This window comes from Rhea pennata, chromosome 3, assembly GCF_028389875.1.
Source record: "Rhea pennata isolate bPtePen1 chromosome 3, bPtePen1.pri, whole genome shotgun sequence".
Taxonomy (NCBI): Eukaryota; Metazoa; Chordata; class Aves; order Rheiformes; family Rheidae; genus Rhea; species Rhea pennata.
In genome coordinates, this window is record NC_084665.1 from 35,195,827 (window position 1) to 35,218,822 (window position 22,996).

Genomic DNA, 22,996 nt, shown 5'->3' on the forward strand with positions numbered 1-22,996 from the left:
AACTTGTTACAAAATAAATAAATCTTACACAGAAAAAGACATCCTTAAATTAAAATCAAAGATGACATTTAAAGTACGGGCATTCTTCATTATGGGAGAGAACCTTCCACTTTGAGGCCATTATCTGTCAGAAATGCTCCATCTGTGTATAATTATTTCTGATAAATAATACTAAGCTTCATTAAGGAGCTAGTGGGGATGTGACAGAAGATAGGGATAGCTAAAACTTTGAATAAATCTCTCCATTGTATTTCACTTAAAATCACTGCAACAGGAAGTCATAAGAATGTATTTTTAAAAGGTAGTATTTTCAAATGCTCTGCAGGCTGTGTGGCCTAATATCCATCACCTTGACTCTACATTCATGAGCACATGGCAATCCAGAATGAAAGACACTTAATTTCCTTCCATCCTTTTCGCCCTTGCAGTCACCTTCTCACTTACTCCCAAGTCCTTCTTGGGCACAACAGAAACACTTTGTTTTAACAGAATTTAATTCTTCCATGAAAACATTTTCTTAAAACCTGACCTAGTAACATGGAAGAAGCACCCTGTAATATCAAATGGTAGATCTTAGCTAATAGGCAAGCAGAGGGGACTGAAGCCCCCTGCCCTGTGAAGGGCCAAATATGTTATTAAATTCAACACATTGCTGAATTCTCTAGGAAAGATGTTTTAAAGCCCTGCTTTTATAGCACATTACATGAATTCCCATGAAGCAGCGCTGGGCAGAAGGAAGAGATGAGTAGTCAGCAGCAACTGTGTATGTGAAGGAGAGACAAGAGTTACATACCAAGTTAACTGTTATTACAGGAACTGATATCAGACAGTCATGCTTAAATAACAGGAAGTGCATAGTAGTTCCTGCTGTACTTCTGACATTATTCAGAAGTGGGTACATACATAGGCATATACATATATATATATATATATACACACACACGCACACATATATATGCATGTATATATGTACACACACACACACACATATACAAGATTTAATTTCAAATTAAAATTAATTTAGTTACTTCAATAAACTGCCACAATCCCAAAGTGACACTTATGGTTTTGTTTACAGCAATTCTGCATAAATAAAGAGAATATACATGCAAATCTCCCTATCTGTAAACAAAACAAAACAAAAACAAAAAAAAATCAGCAACACCTCAAAACCATCCTACACTAATTGTTAGCACAACCGAAACCAAATGTGGCAATATAGGAAAGATCTTTCTTTGTCTGCATTCTTACTTACAGCAGTTGCCTCAGTGCTCAAGAATCTCAGCAACTCCAGCAGATTCCCTATTAAAAGCATGTATATGTTTTTCTTGCAATATGTATGTCTATCTGCCAGCCATTTGCCACAAGTGAGTTCAGCCCAAGAGGTATTCTCTCAGTAAAGCACCTTCTAGAATAAGCAAAGCTATAGTTTGAGGAAAATGAAACTACAAATTATACGTTTGAACTCAGGCTGTAGAATGCAAATTTTAAAACTCATATTACATGTAGTATGAACTCATATCGAGATTTAGAATAATTTAAAATCGGACTATTTCTCACTAAACATTTGCTAAATTTTAACATTTTAGCTTGTCTTTAGGGAGAATTTTAGCCTGACAGAGTTCAATAAAGAGTCATGAAAAACGAGATAGGTCACGATATGAAACTTAGTTTTACACAAGTGACCTAGCAGCAGGCTAGACAAGTGTGCGTTACAGTCAATGCTATGTATGACTGTAATAATTTAAAAGCAAAATATTTTAAAGTTAAAATTTAAAGGATACTGATGTTTATCCCAGAACACACATACATATACACACACATATATATGTATATAAACTTACAAGTAATATGAGAATTTCATAAAACAAGAAAAACTGCTTCAAAATAGTAGCTAAATTGTATACTAAGCTCAAAAGGCTGGTTGGAAACTCCTGTGACCTCCTTTAATTTGATCTTTGGTTAAAACCACCAGTTTCTATTTTGTGAGTGCCTTCCAACATTTCCCTTTCCACCCCCTCCTGAAAGACAGGCCATGCGCTTCCAAAAAGAGTCAGTGAAACGTAAGCCCGAGAAAAAAGCAAAACGCTTACACCTGCTTTGCTCTCACTCAGGACTTGTGCACTTACATTCCTCTTTGCTGGGTGAAGTTACATTCAGTTCTGTCAAAAGTTGCTGGTTGGGGTTAGCGGCCTGCGTGGTTAGAGAGGTATTGCTGTTGTCACTGTTCGTTTCTCCAGAGAACAAATCTGACTGGCTGTTGCTTGTGCTGGGGGTAGAGTCATCCTCTGGCTGCTTCTTCTGGAAATCTATCAAAACCAAGATTTCATATGTCAACCCACTTGCTCAATCTCATCGCTTAACTTTATGCGTGAAACAGCACAACCAAAATCTCACCACCCCCCAAAAGCAGACTGAGTTAACAACCGTGCTGATCATCTGTGTACCTCGTACAACAGGCAGTCAGAGTAGCCTTCAAAAAATTTTTTTTATTTCAGATTTAAAGTATTTGAAAACTTGTTGTTAAACAGCAACAACTGATTTCAGTCTTGTTCGCATAGCGATCACTAAAGAGCATCCAAAGCTTACCACCGTGTGTATCAGCATGTAGCATGTGGCACCAGTTTAAAAATAGTTCAGACAAAGCACGTACAAAAGCATAAAAGTGCAAACACCTGATGAGCTGAGAACTAAGGTATGTAATGAAACAGCATGGAAATCTAATACTTCTCTAAAAACAATGCTTCTCACTGCTATTATATAAAGTCCTACCAGAGTAACAGTGATGGCAACGCTAGTGTAGATAAATGTGGTTCAAGGTGGTACATGGCCTGGTCCTGTCTAACTAGGTGTATATGGAATAGAGAGACAAATGCCTGCAAGGGACAACTTGAAGCTGTACCTACGCTAGTACCTCCTGTTATGCCTGACCTGGTAGTAACCACACTGGCAAATTTTAGAGATATAAGTACCAATCAAGGCAGCCTCCTGAAAGGAAAACGATTTGTCTCTACAGTATTTACTTCAATATATAACCAATCTGCTGTTTGACACTTCTGAGGCTCTTAGATGTTCACTCAAAGACCCAAGCATCAGCTGGAAATGCGCATTTAATACCTAAATCTATGACTTTTCTTTGAAACTGTGGCTTTTAGTAGTATCAAAGTCTGTTTAAAACTCTTTCTAGATAGTCCACAAAGATCTGAGAAACAGAGCCACTGCAGTATATCTGCTTTTTGTCAAATAGAGCATTAATTTGTTGAAAGAGAAAATGCTTTACTTATATTTACAGTTTTCCATTAAAAATAATAATAAAAAAGGAAAGTAGAAGCTTTTTGGTGTGTTTGCAAAATGCTGTAATTTTTAATCTTCCACTTTTTCTTTGTCATATTGGCCTCACTACTAAAAGCAAGGAGTTATTTACAGAAAGTGGCTCTCTCCTACACACTTCCTACCTTCAAACTGGAGCCTAAAGTAAAATAATAACACTTCACAGTTCATTGTAAACAACACAGCACAGTAAAATATATTATCGCAAAATAATAATTTAAAGAGAATTCAGCAGAAAAAGAGGAGAATACTGAGAGCACAAAAGATCAATCCCAAAATATTGTATGAGCAAATTCAGAAAAATGCAGTCACCCATATCAACCACAGGACAAAGCTTTTTCCCCTGTTCCTGCTCAGACCACAGCTCAGCTTCTCCACACTGGGAATCCATTCTGCTTTCACCTCACTTCCCCATGTCTTGCTCCTGTATAGCTCATTCTTATAGTGCTGCCCATGCTACGCTTCTCCTTTTGCAACCACTCACACTTAGTTTTTTTTTCTCCCCACATCCACACAGACTCGAGTCCTAGAATTATTTAAGCAATTCTATCCCTCTGTACGTCCTCTTTTCCTGTACTGTATCTCTCAATATGCAACCTCGTCTACACTGAAAAAGAGACGGATATTTTGCAACATATAAGCCAATGCATGCTGGCAATGGTGTTTTGTTGTGTTACTCAGCATCTATCCGCAGATAAAAGGCTTTCTGGATTAGGAAAAATAATGTATTTTTGTAAGTTTCCAAATGTTAGTTTTAACACAGTTTAAAATGCACTTCAAATACACTGACTGCTAAAGTTCTCTCTGGATAAGTCAAATTAGACAAGTTTTTCTAGAAGTCCTACCATGGTGGGGCCAAGACATCTATTTTACTAGAACAGAAAGATTAACGAAACAGTTACTGTATTCAGATACTGTTGTCAGACATTTTGCAGCAGGACATCTCAGGCTGGCTGAGGCAGTTTCCCTTTCTCAACCCCCAGCTACCTACAGCTCATAAGAGAGAAGGCAGAACTGAGTGTGTGTGTGCACGCGCAGCTACATGTTGAACCATACCAGGAAACAGAAACACCTGAGAAACCACCACCATCACCACCACAAACAAGCCATTTATATGCCAGGTTATTTTTCAGTTATATTAGTTGCCTTTTCAGATTGCCCACATCCCTGAAACATCAATGCTCCTACAGCCTAGGATCTGCTTGGAAGGCGAATACAACTGCCTACTCCAATTCTGGTATTAAAAGTTGCTTATTGTTTGGTCTGTGACATTATATTTAGATATGGGCAGTAAATCACTACAAGGCATTAAAGCTATATGCAACTGATTCGGCTTCAATACTCCCCTTTTGTTCCCTTTTTGGTCAGGAATTCTCAGAATTGCCCCTGTAGTCCAAACTCCATCACTTTGACAGATCTCATCCTCGGGCTTACCTTGCTTCCGATTAGACTCCGATTAGAGGTGAAACATTCTTTTCTATTTCCTTTTCAATTTTAAATCTTTCCTCTAAAGCCTTCCCAAACTCATGGTCCTGGTATTTCATTAATTAGAGCATTAGCCTCTATTCCTACCAGCTATGTTTCTGGATTTCAGCCTGACAGCTCTGCCATTGCCAGCTGGATACCCTCCAGGAACACTCCTCCCAGCTACGTGGACTGCAGCTAGCTTAACATCTAGTTATTTTCACAGTGCAAATGCACTTCTTTCTAATAAGAAGACAGGTGAAGATGAACTGCATCACTTCCTGGTATTCCTAAATACGAGGCAGAATTTATTCGTTATGCAAATAGACATAAATCAAGAAAAATTGTTCATTATTATGTCTTGACAGAGAAAAAAAATGTAGCAGCCCACAAATATTTGCAGATGATGGCGTGTTAGAAACCCAGCTTGCCAACATGACTCATTGGGATTGGGAAGTGCTAGATCAAATCATCAAATGACCCTAAACGCTGTCTTTGATAGGGTTTAAAAATGAACTGCCAGAGAAATTCAACTGGAACTTCTGCTGGGGAAGATGAGGACTGGCCCAGAAGCCCAACTTGGCCAAGAAGCAGCTCAAAGCCAGGGACGAGGAGGGAGAAGGAAGCAGGGAGGAAAGATCTGTCCCCACACCACTGTCGGGATGCTGCTGTCATCAGGGATGGGTAACGGACCTGTGAAGATGCCCAGCTCACACCGCCACTAGCTTACTGTCGGGCTCCTGACTATTCTCAGTGCGTTCACACATGCAAGAGGGCTTCGAGCGCTTGTGATGATGCACACCTGCAACAACCAGGCTGCTGCAGCAATGTCAGCTGGAGTCACCAGTTCAAAAAACTGTTGAATTCTTTATGCCTACACTGAGGCCACAATCCTGACAGAAGTAGAGCTCACAGCTGGAGACATCTGGGGAATCACTGGTCCATAAGTAACCAGTAGAGCATATAAATGAAAATCATACATGTTGCCTGCAAATGTGGGGCTACAGATGGGAAGTGTTTTAGGTGAGATTTGCATCCAAGGCATGCACAAAAGTAAAGCTGTACTGTGTACAAGAAATGAGAGCATCTCTATCCTTGAGGAGTAGAACAAATTAATGGTTACACTCCATATTATACACCATGAGCAATCTACAAAATCCATTTAAAAAGCCAGTGTAAAGTACAGAACAGTAATAGATACTATGAAATGTACTAAAATTCAGCAAGTTAAAAATTCTCAGCCAGTGTATTTTTTCCCAGATAGATTTAAAAAAAACACTTTACTGAGGCTGCATGAGCTGCTAAAGTGTCATCCACAAAAAGACAGACTTGCAAATGAATTTTAAACATATTTAAGAAATAATCTATATAACAGAACTCCCAACAGTCCTTAAAATGACAGTATGGTAAACACTAGTCCTACACTTCATTTCCCAGATGTATTTGCTTAATGTACACATTGACCAAGGTTTTTTCTGAAAAACAATTCAATTTTGCCCTATTGATGAATTTTCAGCCTTAAAACAGAGCACAAAAGGCTGTCAAAAAATCAGCATTCAATAATAGCATTTCCCAGAAAGCTTGCTAATGAAATAGTCTAGAGCTGCCACACAGCACAGCAGCAAAATCCTCTTCGCAGTTAAATGCTATTAGCCTTCATGCCTCCAGGTTGTCATATTCAGAAATAATTTTTATTCAGTTGGTAAATCAATTAACTTCCAAAAAAGTCTTAAACTGCTCAGTTATGTGGAACCTGAGAACATCTGCTGTTCCTGCTCTTCAAATGCTTTTTCACTGCAGACAAGAGTAGTTAAGTAAAATGATGAAGCCGCTCTTCTCCAGTATGTGAAATAGTTTTCAGGATTTCCCCCCAAAACTCTTATTTCGAAAGCCACATCCACAAAAAAATGGCAGCTGTTACCACTTGAGGACAAACTGGAACAACCTCTAGTGGTTGCTGCCACCACAACATCAAGAGTTCCAAGTATGCAACTGGTTACAAAGAGAAACTGGGATTTCCAAAAACTCTGAAATCTTCTCTTACTGTCCTAACTCAGTCTAACTGTATCAGTCAGATATCTGTATCTGAGATTTTTTTCAGAGGGCTTTTTAACAAATGCAACAATCCTCCACCACCCAGAAACTTCACTAGAAGCTTTTAAATTTAATTACTACTTCTCTAGTAAGTCAATTTGTGTTTACAAGAACAAATGGCAAGGCTTCTATTTATTTATTTATTTTTAATTTCCTGAAGTATTTTGAAATGCCTTGCCTTGCATTCCAAGAATTTGATTGCATTCGAGACAGAACTAAATATCTAGCAGTCAAATTTGATGTTTTGCAATTGTTACCACTGGTGAACACACTGCAACAGTACAGCCCAGAAAAATGAAGACTGACACAGAAACAAGGGTTCCACACTTTTGGTAAGATCTAGCTGTTTCACTAATTCATTGTATTACCATAGGCAAATTGCCTACGTATGTGAAATATTAAATACAGAGAGCCACTAATTTATTCTGCTTTGAGGGTGTTTGTTTCTCCTGGAAGGGAAGAGAGCACACCACCTCCTACATGCACTTGCATGATTCATGTGCAGTGCTAAATCCAAAGGACTGACAGCTCAAAATCCATCTTTCAAATGTAAAACAACATCAAAAAATGCTCAGCTTACACAGCATTAGAAAAGAAATACCATCTCTGGAAAAACTATACATTAGCACTGATCCATGACAAAAAATGAAATTAAGTTAGTTCAGTTGAACACCTGTAGTAGAGCAGGATACATCACATATCAAATGTAACTGAGGTTGTACACCTTACAAACACTGCAGCAAATTACTGAAAAGTTGTCTTGGTAATGCTATTTCAACAACAATAGAGGACTTACTCTGTAATATAACTTACACCGTAAATTTAACCTACATTATCAATATATTTGAGTTATTGTTTTATAATCAGAGGCCCAGTATTCCGCTGGTGCAAATATATTAATGATGCACCTGATTAGCTATACGACATTCCATCCATGTATGAGTGGACTGCATTTGGCTTCCTTCAACTGACTCTTAACCAACTCCCATTAACACAAATAACTGGCAGATGACCTTGCTCTCCCTCAAATGCAATAGTTGGCAACAACTGCAGGAGCGTTGTGCCTAAATGAATCCTGTTAAGCCTAAACTGCTTAACAAGTAAAACAAACAAACCAAGAACACATACACAATACAGACAAGATCTTGGCAAGTTTTTAATGAGAGTTTTTATCCTGATTAAAATTAGAATTTAATTTCATTGACAGAACAATGATATTTGTTAATAGCCTCAACCAGGAAGGAAAACAAACAAACAAACCCCCAAACACAGAAAGAGTTGCCAAGAAATTTATCATTTCCATATATATACACACACACACATATATATATAGATATATATTTAACTTATAGATATGTGTAGAATGCCTTCATTTAAATATATTTTTTTTGCTCCACTGTTACTGTGGCTTTCAACTATGCTAATAAAATCAGTGCCACAGTGCTACGATAACTGCCCTCAAATCCATCAAATTAGCCAACACTCTCTTTTCCTAGTTAATATAACGTAGTGTTTTAATGTTTTGCAGAAAACTTCAGCTGGTACACAAACATAGTGAAAAAGGATTATGATCTTTCTTCTGTTGTCAACAAGCATGTTTCTTTTCCCTGCTCAACACCATCTCCCCCCAGGTCATTTTTCAAGTGCAAGATACGTTGTTCCAAGATGGAGCCATCACCAAATTAAGACATGGAAATTAGCTGCTTCCTGCATGGGGGGAATAACAGAAAAGATCTAATAGTAAAACACCTAAAAATATATCCAGTAAAATTTTACCGTACAGTGGAGATGCCGTCAGCATCAAGCAGCAACGCTGTCAGCTTTCCAGTTCTAAAATCCTTTTGCTTTGTTGTGTTTAAGGATTGTGCTCAGCATCTCAACTAGTTAAGCAGGGACAGAGCTCTCATGTGCTGGATAGTAATAAGAGTGCTATGTTGTTATATTACTTCGGATTTATTTGCAAACAATACAATGTACAGACATGATATAAATATGAAATATTTTCAACGTACAATGAATCCACACAGCGTAGATGAGAAGAAAAACAAGAAACTTTCTGACTAGTAGATGTTTCTAGACTTTAGAAGTTTTTCTTTTTTTATAAGACAATCTTTTATCCCTTTGTACTTATAAAATAATACTGATAATGAAAGCTTCTGATTCTAATCCATAAAATCAGAAGTGCCACACGGCTCTGAAACCCTGTCTTCTGCATGGGACTAACGAAGTTCCTCACTACATCTGCCCTGCCCTAGTCACCAAGCCAGGCTGCACAAACGGAGAGTCCATCTCCCAAAATATCTTCAGTCCATCTTAGTCCCCACGACTAAGTTAAAAAAAATTATTTAGAACATAAACCCCTTCCATCACCTAGGGACTCCTGATTCTGTAAGACAAAACCCAGTCAGTCTCAGTTCCAATACTTAGTTGAGCCAATCTCAGGTAAGCTACGTAACCGAACACTTGAGTCCTTAATTTTGTATTAACTGCAAGGGGTCTACGCAGCTGTAAACAGGGAAGAACCCTTTGGCTTTTGCTTAAGTGACTTTTGTGATTACAGTCAGTGAAAATTTACAGTGAAAAAGACAGATCAAAATACTATGGGATTTTATACTAAGCTAGAGGTTTTTTTTCTCATTTGCTATGGTATAATAAATAACAAAATTTATGAGACTCCCAAGGGGGCCTAAATTTAAGCCGTCCATTTTGCTTGTTTTAAGAGGCAAGGTTACACGTTTCCTATTCTCTGATCAATAACAGATGTTATCATTAATAAGCAATGAGTGCATTCAAATAAATACATCAGCACAAACATCAGCGTACTAAGAAGAGAATTTTACAGAGTCTTTAGAGTAATTATTTTGGTTGATATGTGAAATTATACTATTTCTTTATTCTTCAGTCCCACAGCTTCCATAACTTAACAGCGCGAACTAGCAAAAAAGTTATTTGGAGAGCGTTTGATTCTTACACAGCAGTAAATGTGCAAGCTGCACGTTCTTCCTTATATGAGCATCTTGTTCTTTTACAGAGCAAGAATTAATGTGTTAGTGTTACAGTGAATGTCTACTAGTCCATTAGTACCACAACAATGCACACAAAGGATTTTTACCTTATTCTTGTCTCATCAGAAAATAGTTTCTGCCTAAAAGAAATTGCACTTTGAAAGTTTTAAAGGTTTTAGAACTGTTCACTGGGCTTCTCTGGCTCACAGACTATTGAAGACGTTTCAAGTACCACTCACATGTGACTACTTTTTCCACAATGAATTAAGCCAAACTAGGAAAAAAGCTTTATTTTGCATAGGTATCTTAAAACAATCTACAGCTCTGATAATGGAATGCCAATAAAACTCTGCTTGGGAGCAGAAAGTGATTTTTTTTTTTTTTTTTTTTTAAATAACATACAAGTAGAAAGCTGCACTAGCCCCCTTGCAGGATAAACAGATAGAGATCCTGCCCTAAAGGGAATGCACTGCAGAATTTAGACAAGAATTTGTATTAGAAAAGACCAAAGTCACAAAACAGAATCCAAGGCTATAGGTACTGTACAAATATTTTATATATACACACATACGGTAGTTGTTGTCAATAAGCACACAATAGTAACAGTAACAACAGCTGAACAGATTGAAAAATAGATTGGGGAGAATGAAATACCTATCATAGCTGTGTATTTTTGCATGAACTAGCAGAAGAGCTCATCACTCTCACAGTTAAGCATGAAGTATAGGGAGAACTAACACTATCAAAAATATTAGAAAGATGTTTTCCTGCACTACTAAAATTTAGAGTTGTGATTACATCTGGTACAGGAGCACCATTCAGCTCTCGGGTTTCTTTCATCATAAATATAAACAAAATATGAAATGAGTGCTTTACTCTCAGTTATCCTTCATGGTTGTTACACTTTTAAAAATAGCAACATTATTAGCAGGAGTTTCAGATACTATTGTGATTTGCCTGTTACATACACTTAATTTTTTTCACATATATTCCTTTTCTTTTCTTTTTTTTTTCTTTTTCTTTTTTTTTTTTTCAAACAAAGCTGAAACAATAGAGAAACAGCAAAATAAATTTAAAAAAATGAAAAAGATGGATCTACAAAGGTAGTAAGCAGACAGTGAGAATGTATCAGGCCACTGAGTATTGTACAGGTGTAAGTGGCAGCTGTATTCCTGGAATTATAGGTATTCATCTTTCAGGCACTAGGATCAAGGTATATAAGACAATAAGACTGTCATATTTATAAAACTATTAGGACATTTAACTTGATCAAATTTGCTTGTATTACGTCTGATAATTGAGGCGAGTCCTACTTTAGCTCTCAACAAGGAAACACTTTGCTTAAAAACAATCCAAAATATGTGTTCTTTCTCCTGTCTATGTAGAATTGTTCTACCTCAAAGTGACGCAGGAAGCTCCAGATTTGACTACCAGATTTTCCGTCATTTAGGGAAACAGGAACACTCAGGAGTAACTACAGGAGAAAGGCTAGTAAGATAGCAGGTTTAACATTAGTAAAGATGATCTTCACAATCAAGATCCCAGTCACTACTAAATACATACATTTGCTTTCTTTTTTTAAGGAAGAGTAATGCAGTTTGGTATAAAAGTGAGTAGGGGTATCTACAGGAACTCTATTAACCAGGCTAACAGCATCTCACAATGTGGCTACAATGAATAAAACTGTTATTTCCACAGCACCCGATCTCATTATCTCCAAACTTGTTGTGAAATATTAAGTGAACCGATTCTTTGATGAAAAAGGAGTTTCACTCTAACCTACAACAAAGTATCCTCTGAGAGCAGCTACCCCCTACAACACACACTCCTTGCTCTGCCTCATCCTAACAGTTTGCTTAGGGCAGCTATTTCAGTAGTAACCAGTAACAAGGTCACTGAAACCCACTTATGTCACATCTCCTATTCTTTTAAAGTAGCATGCTTACCTTATTTTGTTTTAAATTTTTACTATTCCATAAAGCTCACAAAGGTAAAACAAACAAACAAAAACAAACAACAAAAAAACAACAAAAAAACCCCAAACATCGTCCATCACCACAGGCTCAAAGTACTGAAACCGCGAAGAATAAACTACCGTTTTAGCAAGTCACGGTTTAAGTTTCCTATTACAGAACCCTTTATGTATGCAGTTAGCATCCACTGACTCCATGACAAAGCATGTACAGCAAGAAAGTACTATATAAGGTACTACCGCATTGCAAAACACCGAAACCAAAGAGGGGTTAGCTATAGTACTGCATCTAACAGTGGAACTAGAAAATTAAGGCAATTTATTACCCAAGTAAATTGTGGCTGCGTGGATTCTTGAATCAAAACGTATCATCTATAATCCAACCCAAGGTGAAGGGAAGGACTTCCAATAAACTCTGGAAAACAAAGTGACTGCTCCCTGATTTTCGGTGGCACAAAGAGAGTTCGCATTCATCAAGTACTTTCTACCAAAACGGACTATTAGCAAAACACCCAGCCCAGCGGACAGATTGCCACGGAGGCGTCTGTGCTGCCACCGCAAAATACTGCAAAGACGACAGCTCAACCACCTCCCGAGAGAAACAAAAGAAACTGTGGGACCCAGCAGCAAGGACAAGTATAGAAGAATTGATGTAAGGTTGCAGAATTAGTCTTTAAAGCTAAATGGCTGCAGGTATTTTTAACGGTACGTGTGCCACATACAGAGATTAATCGCTTAACGTAATCTGAGGGAAATAAAACAGTGGGGATAAAACAGAATTAAATATAGGAGAGTTAAGAAGGTAAGTGAGGAAAACATCTAAGAAGCTATGATCTACAGAACTTATTCTCAAAGTAAAAATTGGGAAGCCTGTAACATAAGCATTTCAAAGTAGATGAGACAATTTTTGAAAATACACAAATGTGTAATTTTCTGAATTGACTAAGAAAGCACACAACTGATAAAGCCACTGCAGCCGTGGCATTCTCCCTACATTTCTCTATTTTCACCTCTAGAATTCTTGAGGCACTTGTATTCCTTTATGAAAAAAAAACAAATAGGAAACATCCCATTTCAAATCAAATCCAGAGTGATGATCCATCAACATTAATGTTCGTAAAGGGGAGAAACATTCACTTCAATTAGAAGAATCTGAAAAGCAAATCCACAGACGAAGCACGTGGCAACAACAGCAAGTATGTGAAGTAGACTAATGAAGCGAACTTCTAGAGGTGCTTTATAAGAACTGAGAGATCTTGAAAACAGGACTGTTAACTGATGGAAACCATTTAATTACCACACGTATTTACTTTGGACACTTCATTCGCAAGGCACGTAAGAGCTAATACTATTTTAATAAAAGAAACATAGCAATTAACTTCTCGTACTGGTGCTATCTTGGAGGTTGCCTTGTCACGCCCTTTCTAATATCTAGAGAGAACTTTCCAATTTCAAAACACATGTCCATTATTTTTTAATTAATTTCTCCAGTCCAATTTATGTGGTTCCAATTAAAGCAAACACTTGCCTCATTTTATGTCTATAGTCACATTTATAGTTGAAGCATTCTCAAATATTTGCCTATACTATGACTCACCAAGATGTTCACAAGGGATAAGAGACCTCTAGAGTACATTAAACCTTTCTGTCTCCAACCCACAAACCCGTCATCATTTCCTTCTTCCTCATCTCTAGTTAAGGCACCTTAATAACTACTGTTACCAAAACTCTCAAAACAACCCTTAGAATTACTCCTTTATCAGACTCTCTCCCTAAAATCCTCCGTATAACCAAGATGCAAGTCTAAAAAAAATCTTTCTGGAATACAAAGGAGAGCAGCACAGGTCCACAACACAAGAAAATGGTATCTCTCTTTACCCTATTTGTTCCAAGCCAGCACATCTTTCTTCCCTTCTCTGGTTATATTAACCAATTTATTACCATTTATTACTTCTCAATTAAAAAAAAAAATATCCCACTCACAACCCTCAACATTTCACTGCCTCATTTCCACATAGTTAACACAACCATTTTGAGGACAGGCTTCAAAATGCAATGGCACAGTCACCATAGCATGGAAAAATGGGCAAATCATATCCTGTATTTACTTTACTTATTTTTTCTTGCTTTACAAATGTGTGTGTGGGAGGAAAATTTAATGTTTTAAGTATCATTTAGTTTTATCACCACACCTACGAATGGCAAGGTGAAGCATGCGGGGTGGTTTCTTTCTATTCTTCTGAAACTTAATGGAATCCGAGGTTTCCTAGCTGCATCTGCCTTCAATATAAAATAACTAGAGAAAAATTTGGAGAGACAGAACCCAAAAGACTGATAATCCTCAGTTGTGGGGGGGAAAGCTTTGCGAGTGTTGCAGTTTACACGAGCAACCTGTGATGGCAATAATCTACAGTAATATCAAATAAGAGGTCATATTCATCAGACAAATTTTAACCACACAAGTGAGAAAGTTGGTTGGAAACTAATCTGATGCCTCTGTGAATTAGCTTCAAACTCCACATTTTGTCATCTTCTCAAAGGAGTTGGAGAACTTCAAGGAGTAGCTGCAGTTTCCCCAGTTATCTCCTCCATCTCATGCTGTGATGATACAGAAACGCATGAGAGCACAGTGTCAACCTGCCTACAGAAAAGTGTAGAAGCAGGACAGTTTATAGAAGGAAGGCTGGTGTACACATCACCTTCCGTCACCCTAAATGTTGGAAGTTGCTCAACTAGCCAATACAAAAGGTCATTAAAGGCAAACAACTTTAAAAGCTACCTTTGATTCAATTGGTTATATTCCAAATACATATTTCCACAACAAGTTTTTATAAATAGGAAGTGGTGGGATTCCAAAAAATATATATTTTTAATCACTTGCTTCATTTTACTGTTGTTTTTTATTGTTCAGGTTAAGGAGAGAATGAGCAAAACAGCTGTGGGAACTGTGGGACTTCTGAAAAATTAAAACAAATAAAACCAAATCTTCCTTTCATCAAAATCAATATCTAAATGGATTGACAATAATATCAAAGCTGACTGCTTACATTAAAAAACTAGGTAGTCATTAAGTCAAAAAATGTTATGAGTTAAAAAAGAAATAACTGCTTTGGAAAAAATTCTGAAAGTTTACAAGTAAATGATGTGAACAGTTTATACTACACGCATACATAGCGCTATAGTCTTGGGTATCTAGAAAGCAGCAAATATTACATGAACAAATGAACCGAAGTAAGTTATGTCAGATAGAAAATAACACAATTATGGATTTTTTTAACCAATAATATTTGCCTAAATAACTGAAAAGAAACAAATGTAAAAAACTGGATTACCATATGTCTGAAGCAACCTTAGCACCTGACAAGATAGCACTTAATTCCTTTGAATCCTCTCTGAAACTCAACTCTTTGCTCTGCAAGAAAAGGTCCAGGATCTGACTTAATTCTAAATCGTCAAACATAGCAAACTTTCTACTAGATGCAAATGGAAAACAAACATTACATTATCACTAAATTCTCAATATGAGACACTATGGCTCAGAAATACCACATCAACTTAAGCAGCCCTTGCTTTGCTTCTGTGTACTTGAAGCATATGTATTTCCTTTGCAGTCTTTCAGGAAAAAGTATGAATGCGCGCTGACATCTGAACCTCTCACATAAAATAAACATTACTTAGAACTCTCTGCGAGCAACAAAACATAACCAGGTTCTGAGTTAATGAATAACAAAGTATTTTCATTCCTACTTATTAAAATGGTCTTCTACAAGAAGGAAGTAGAAATACTGAATCAAAGCCAGCGACAACATGCATTTTCATTATTAGACAGTTAATGCCAGGAAAAATACCTGGAATACATCTCCAAATACAAAATTAGTATCAAATGTCTGCAAAGAGAGTCATGTAGTGAGTTCATATCTAAAGCTTAGGGATTCTTTTAATGCTTTTTCTGACAAATGCTACCTCTTTCCATATTCAGATGCTTCTTTGGTTTCTTAACATTAGAAAAAGGAGGAGGAGGAGGAATGGAAAAACTAATCTCAAAATAATACATTCCTGTCCCCCCAGTGGAAAACACAAATACTACACTTCTTTTGGAATCCACTTATTTTTATATAGCAAATACATGTGTGATTAAACTACCTCTTGTCATGATTAAGTGGCTCTTCTATCTCAGTGCTGGAAAAATCACAACTTAAATTCTCTAGAACATGTAACTTTGTCTACGTTCTAACAAGGAGATAAAGAACAATTGACAAAAAAAAAAGCATTAGAAGAAAATGATTCTTTTGTTTAAAAAATCCATTATATGATCTGACTCTGTGTTATTGCTTGCAAGTTATTGAAGATGAGAGCAGCAGCCTTTTGGCCTTACCTATTTCCAGAGCTCTGGGTTGCAAGTCATCCTTATTAACTATAAGAGATTTGCAATCCATTAAAGAAGAGTCTTCATCAGTAAAGTGTAAATCTAAATCAAAGTAGCAATTTGCAGACCTTAAACAATCCACTAATGAAATGCTGGGATGAAATGTTGGGATCCTGCACACACATACAGTTTCTGAGGCCAGGCCTCTGCAATCCAAGTCTTGCTTAAGGAGTTTAGCAGTGTCATGGCCATGGAATTAGGTCTCCTTATTACCAAAGGACTCCAGCTGTTTTGCTTTTCTTCTACAATCTTAGAGAAAATGTACACGGTTACATAGGTTCTTTTGTTAATAAAACAATTTTTACCTTTTTGTGTGCTAAGTGTTAAAAGGGGGTGCAGCAGGGGCAGGGGAGGAAATAAGTTTTCATTATGCTCAGAAATAAAACAAGAAAAATCATCCTCAAGTGCTTACCAAACAGAAAGGAAAACAAGGATGAAAAATGCCACTGTCAGGGATTCAGCTAGTTTTTAACACTTTCTAAAGTGCAATATCCATGAAAAACAATGAACTAAAAAAATACTTTCAAAAAGCATTTGAAAACATTTTTTTCAAACATCCTTTTAAATTTTATTTAAATTTAAAACAGAGCTAGGAATTACAATTATATTATACAGCCTCTTCAGAGGAACATTACACGTTCTCTGGAAATAGCATATGAGTGATTGAACCATCCCAGGAAAGCTTATAGGGAATATCTCAGAAATCATCTGCTTTAATAAACTAGAAGATAAAACAGTTAACCTTTCTGCTCAAGTTAGGGTGACTGCGTTTCAAGTCCAAGTAATTTGGACAATTGCAGACTGACACAAAAAAAATTCAGTTCAAATAACTACACAGAAATAAACTAAAGGATGGGTAATTTTCAGAAAAGGATGGGTGACTGCTAGAAGCTATTAGCTGCTTCTTGCATGCTGTTCGAATTATTTGGTTAAAGCACAAGCATTTGCACAGCCTATTCTTACAGCCCAGCAGAAATGGCAAAAGGCAACTGATTTCAACAGAGAGAAGGGAGGGTTACAGAGAAATATATCTCAAGTGACCATCTCAGAATAAACTGGCAACCATCCCCCACCATACCCAAAGAACTGCAGTCGCAGAAAACCCCATACACAACCTAGCTCTATTTTTAAAGTGCTTCTAATTCTAGAGCAGTCTAGAAGTCATTCCTGCCCCGACACGTTGCATTTTTAGTTAAGAAGGCATGATAAACCAGACTAAACTATTTAGGGTCTGCCACCAGAGGGAGTTGTTCTATTAGAATGAATCTTCCGAAGACTTCCCTGTATGATGACTTCAACATTATTTAACTATCATGAGCAGGGAACAAAGCTTCTGCCATTCAGCAAAGACACTTTGGAGAGTCTCTTACTATGCATATCCACTTTAGACTAATTAGCATTACAGCAAATTTGATTTTCTATTTAAGAGTGGCAACTTGGTAACTAAACCAACATTTCTATCTCTAACAAACCACAAAAATAATAATTGTCCTCTATCCTTTCTTTCTGACTCATAAGGCAAAGAGGAATTCTTTATTTCCCTAAAGCAAAAGAGTATTAAACCTTTTATTTTTTTGTGAGAGAATTAACTTTTCCTTTCTGTCAGCCAATAGAGAGAAAAATTCGAGTAACATCACCCTCCTATCTTGCACAGAGCAGTTTAGCAAAACATCAAACTTGAAAGACATATAAATTAAAACCAGAGAGAGAATGAGCACAAGAATGAATGTGAGTAGTGAAACTGATTTCATCTCATTGTTGGAAAATTCTGCTGTATAAATTTCTGGGAATAATCAGTATTATAGTTTCCAAAAAGATAAGAAATTGGTGCTGACAATGCACTGGAGAAGCAAAATATGCCTAATAAAAAAAAAGGAGTAAATTTTTCCCTATTAAACGGGCTTTGCTTGGAAACAGCAACAGTGTATCTGACCGGCAGTAGTCTGTGGCTGACTTTCTCTCCTCTGTTCTTCCTCATCTAAAACAGTGCAAGATAAACATTTTAATGTTGCCTTATCAGCTGTGCAGTTAAAGCATCTTTGAGATGAACAACTTCAGAAGGTGTTCCCCAAAACTCTATTACATTTTGCCAAACTTCGCTTTCTAAACTGACTAAAATATAATGGCAGATATGACACTATATGTGCTAAATTATTTTTATATCTATATTACTATACTTAAATATAAAATGAACCTCAATGGAAGAAGCATATTCAGCACAGGCCAAAAAGCCCCAAAAAGAAAAAAAATACTAAACCATTAATTTATTCATACTTCAGTCTTTGATTATCACTAGAAACAAATTTTCACACTAAGATGTTTTGTGTGTTTTTTTAAGTAAAAAGTGAGCTGCATTAGAAAGCCAGCTTCATACACTGCTTCTTTCGTTTATTTGCCCAATGTTTACGTAAACTTTATTATATTAAAAATCTAAGCAAATAATAGTGGCAGCTCAACTGAAAACAGGAATAAAAGGTAAATACTTCAGGTTATTATACCAATCCATAGCCTAATGGGTTTTTCCTAGAACAAAATTCCAAGTGATGCATGTTTACTCCAAGGTTTTAACCAAGAAATTCATTTGTAGACTTGCATGTTAATTATGCTGATATTCTACAACTCAAGTCTAGCCAAGCATGAAGAATTGAATCTTAAATTCTCATTTCACAGAAGCAAGGCTCCTGCACTCAATTTCACACAGATCCCTCAAGAGTGTTCCTAGGTATATCCTATCTTTTTCCTGCCAAATTCATCAATGATTAAGAACAGGTCACCACTACTAACACATTGATATGAAGCCCCATATACTAAATTCCATCATCATACTCTCCTGCTAATTAACCTGTGACCTCTACAACACAATCTGAGACTTCTACCTAGAAGTTCTCCTCTAGTTCCCAGGTCAGAACATAATTCAATCTTGGTTGCAACACTGGTCTGAATTTCTGCTTACTTCTTCGTTTCTAAGTTCCCCAGGCTATACTAGAGCTCATCATGTGCAACTGGAATAAACAGTGCAGTTACAAAAGCTCTGCTTGCAATTACAAGATTTCATTATCTCACATATAATCTTAGGATGAAAACTCACTTGTTTTGCTGAGATTAACACTATGGCTGTGCTACTGTTGCTAGGCGCAGTCTGTCCGATGTACACTTCTGCATTAGTAAATCACCACCATTGTAGTGGTGGAAAGAAGGAAAATGTTTCCCCATAGGGATTCCTAAATCCTGCTGTTATGCTACTTACTTTGGTTGGTCCTCTGATGCCATTTGCTTACTTAATTTTTAGAATGATTTAAGAAGTGTTCACTTACACAAGGGTAACAGTTTGAAGATAGCAAGGAACATTGTAAAGAGAATGAAGCTGAAGAAAGAATAAAAAAAGAGTGAAGAATAAATACATTTGGGAGCATTGTGTTAAGTATTTAGTGCCACAAATTGATGAATACCGGCCATTTAGCTTGGAAATGGTAAGGTTTCCTATTTATATTTTAATTGATCATAGTGACTTTACAGTGATAGTGATCAAAACCTGTTTCTTTTTCTTTCTTTTTTTTTAATGCTCTGAAAAAATAGCTCACTGAAATCCTTCTGAAAACAAATGGCATTTTTAACATCTTTATAAACACCGTGTAAAATAACAGTAGGCTTCTTAAAGTTTTGTATAAAGGTAAAATGATTATCTTAAATTCAAAGTAATGCCATTACTCACATCAAGAGCTTTTAAGTCCTTGACTTTTGCTCTCCTTTCCCAGAATGGAAAGCTGAGTTAGGCCCTCAAAGGCTGAATTGGAATTCTTTTGGCAAAAAGGAGCCAAATGTAGCTCATCATGATACAGAAAAACATTACCACTTTCTGGCTCTAGACATTCTCTTACTCTTGTTTATCAAGCCTGAAATCTCTTCCCTCCTGCTTCTTCCTCTTCAAAAACACCGTTTCAGAAACAGGAAACTTGTGTTCTCTGGTCAGTTTGAAGATGATTTAATCCACATCTGTATTTCCCATCAAACTTGCTTTACAAGAAATTTGAAAAATGACATTCTCATGAGGTTGCAAATCAATAACTGCATCAGTCTGAAAACAGTGCTAGATGTTGAAGAAACAGCGCTACTCTTAAAAATTTCACATCAAAATTAACCAGGAAAAGATCAAGGATTTTATTTTATTTTATTTTATTTTAACAACGCATTACACTTTTAAAGGCTGTGCTAGAAAAAGGTTTGTCTGTCAACTTCCTTGCAATACTAGACTCTCAAGCTTTCTCTTCAATGTGCAGTAAAGACGGAGGCAGGCACTGGCCAGTAGAGAGTGGTGGTTGTACAGGACCATGAATGATGTATCATCAACCTCATTAACAGGAGTTTAAGACTCCTGTTACGCTTTTCTGCCTTATTTACCTGCCAGACCTCTTCCTTCAGTGTCTATATTCAGCATTATATTTTAGCTTAGTTCTACAGTCTTCTTTCTTTCATCACTCATTTTTAGGGATCCCAGTATCAGATCTACATTGATAGACACTTGCTGCAATATCTTGTTTTGATAACAGCCCCAAGCAAATGATATCTTAAAGATATTCCACAAAAAAAAAGTTAAGACCATTGCTAGTCTTGCATCTGCATTGTCTTCTCACCTCAAAGAAAAAAAAAGTGGAATTATGTTTGCCATTTTCTTATCTTCTGCTACAAAGCACCAGAAAAAAAATTCATGGCTAGAAATGAATAAGGACATCTTTATTCTTAATACTCTGTGCTAATAGCATAATTCTAGTGCTGGGCAAATGTGAAGCACTCCTAGTGCACCTGAATCCTGATGTGGAGTTTCTTCTTGTCACACCCATTCACAGCAACAAGTTTAGGAAGATGTAAAAGTTGAGTAAGGTACAGTGCTATCCCAAACCTTATTTTCATAGTTTCTTTAAAAACACAACAGGCAAAGAAACTTTATGTGACACCGAGAAAGTACAGCTACTCATTACCTGCTCAATGACAGCAGATTGAATGCTTTCCTTAAACCTCATGTGGTGAGGAACAGAAAACCACAGCTTTCCACCTGGGTGCCTGATTAGTGCTAAAATACCTTCAAAAACATTACTGCATCTGCTTTTAAAAATAGAAGTTAGAAGCACAGCTCTTTGCTTTAATACTAAGTTCAAATGAAACTGATACAAAACTGCCAGGTTACAACTACTTCACAGACCTTGGTCTTGCTGACAGGGCTGCAAGTTATTTTTACATGGCAGTTTTTCACAGGAGGAAGAAAAGATTTGTCTGCAGCAGGTTATGTCTTTGACCTATCGCTGATGCCTCAAAGTTCTTGCAAGCTCCTGTGCTTCATGTCTGTATTTGCTCCCAGGTTTCCAGAATAAGTCAGAAAAATTGACAGAAAGCAGGAAGTCCACAGTTGAGAAATTCCAAAATTTTTCAAACAGCAGTAACATGCCCTGTTAAGGCAGTCTAAATCTAAAGAAAAACATCTGTTCAGTATGCAGCTGCAAGCAACAGATGCAAACAAAAATATTTTCACAAGAGAAATTTTTGGATACACTACCACTTAAACAAACTATAATTTATAACAGGAAAAATAAAGAGGAAACATTAGAATATATTTTTAACTATTTAAGAACAATTTTGATTCCTTGGTAAGGTCCAGAGTAGATATTGAACTTATGCAGTTCTTTTTAAAGAAATAATTCAGTTAATTTATCTATAATAGATGTGTAGATACAAACAGAAAAGCAGCCCTATGATATCAACTTCAAGTATGTGTTCCATCTAATGCTTACTGTATGACGAAAAAAAGACATTTATTTAAAATTCAGTTTTACAACTAACTATAAAGAAAATAGGTATAACCAAGAGACAAAAAGAGATGCTCCTTAGGTATCATGGACTTGAATTATTGTTGTTTGAAGGTTAAAAAAATGCGCCTCAAAATGAGATTGTACATGAATAGTGTGCAATTTGCATACCATGGTTATTTAAAAATAATAATTTGTCTTTAAAAAAAAAACATTAGATAGCCCTAGGTTAATTAGAAATCAAGATTACTAGAGCAGCATATATACCAAGCACTCATTAAGCCACCTCCAAAAAAGCCATTTAGTTTGGCTAGTTCTCTTTATTGCCAAATGTATCAATAAATCTATCCTAAACTACATAAAGTTTATTTGTATAATAAGTATAATATATGAAGTATATAGCTTCTGTAAATTTTACATTACACAGTTATAAGAATTTTCTGTGTGGTCTTTATTCGACTTTATCTGGGATTTAATGTGGTTAGAACTCTTTAGTTAGATCACGTAGAAAATGTTAATGTTTGAGATTACATTTAAAAATACTGAACTGGAGATAAGAGGCAATGTAACTTTCCTAGGTGATCTTGGCTTAAAGAATTCATACCAAGGTCTTATAATTGGGCCTAAAAGAATATATATGTTCATTCTAACAGGAAAAAAAAAAGCTAAAAATATTTTTAAGTTTTCACAGTTCTGTGGGTAATGTTTAAAAAGAGGCAGCACTGACACCCGATCTGTGGGGAATTCAGTGGCTGGTGCAAAGGCAAAGGTTCAGAGATGCAAGTCAAACAGACACCTTCCGTAGAGAGCTGTGGACAGGATCTCAAAAAGGGCTTGGAAGGTGGAGGGGACTGAATCTGCAAGTCCATCTACTTTCCTCCCCTCCAAAATCACAGTCTCACAAAAA

The 22,996-nt window shown here is 36.5% G+C and overlaps 1 protein-coding gene across 2 annotated transcripts in view; it reads right to left on the reverse strand.

The window, feature by feature from the left end:
* Nucleotides 1-22,996, reverse strand: part of ZFAND3 (zinc finger AN1-type containing 3) — a 150,858-nt gene that overhangs the window by 49,508 nt on the left and 78,354 nt on the right. For both annotated transcript variants that reach the window (XM_062571973.1, XM_062571974.1), the window contains one exon: nucleotides 2,130-2,309. In XM_062571973.1, coding sequence (XP_062427957.1) covers nucleotides 2,130-2,309 — 180 coding nt within the window. The remainder of the gene's footprint in view (nucleotides 1-2,129; nucleotides 2,310-22,996) is intronic.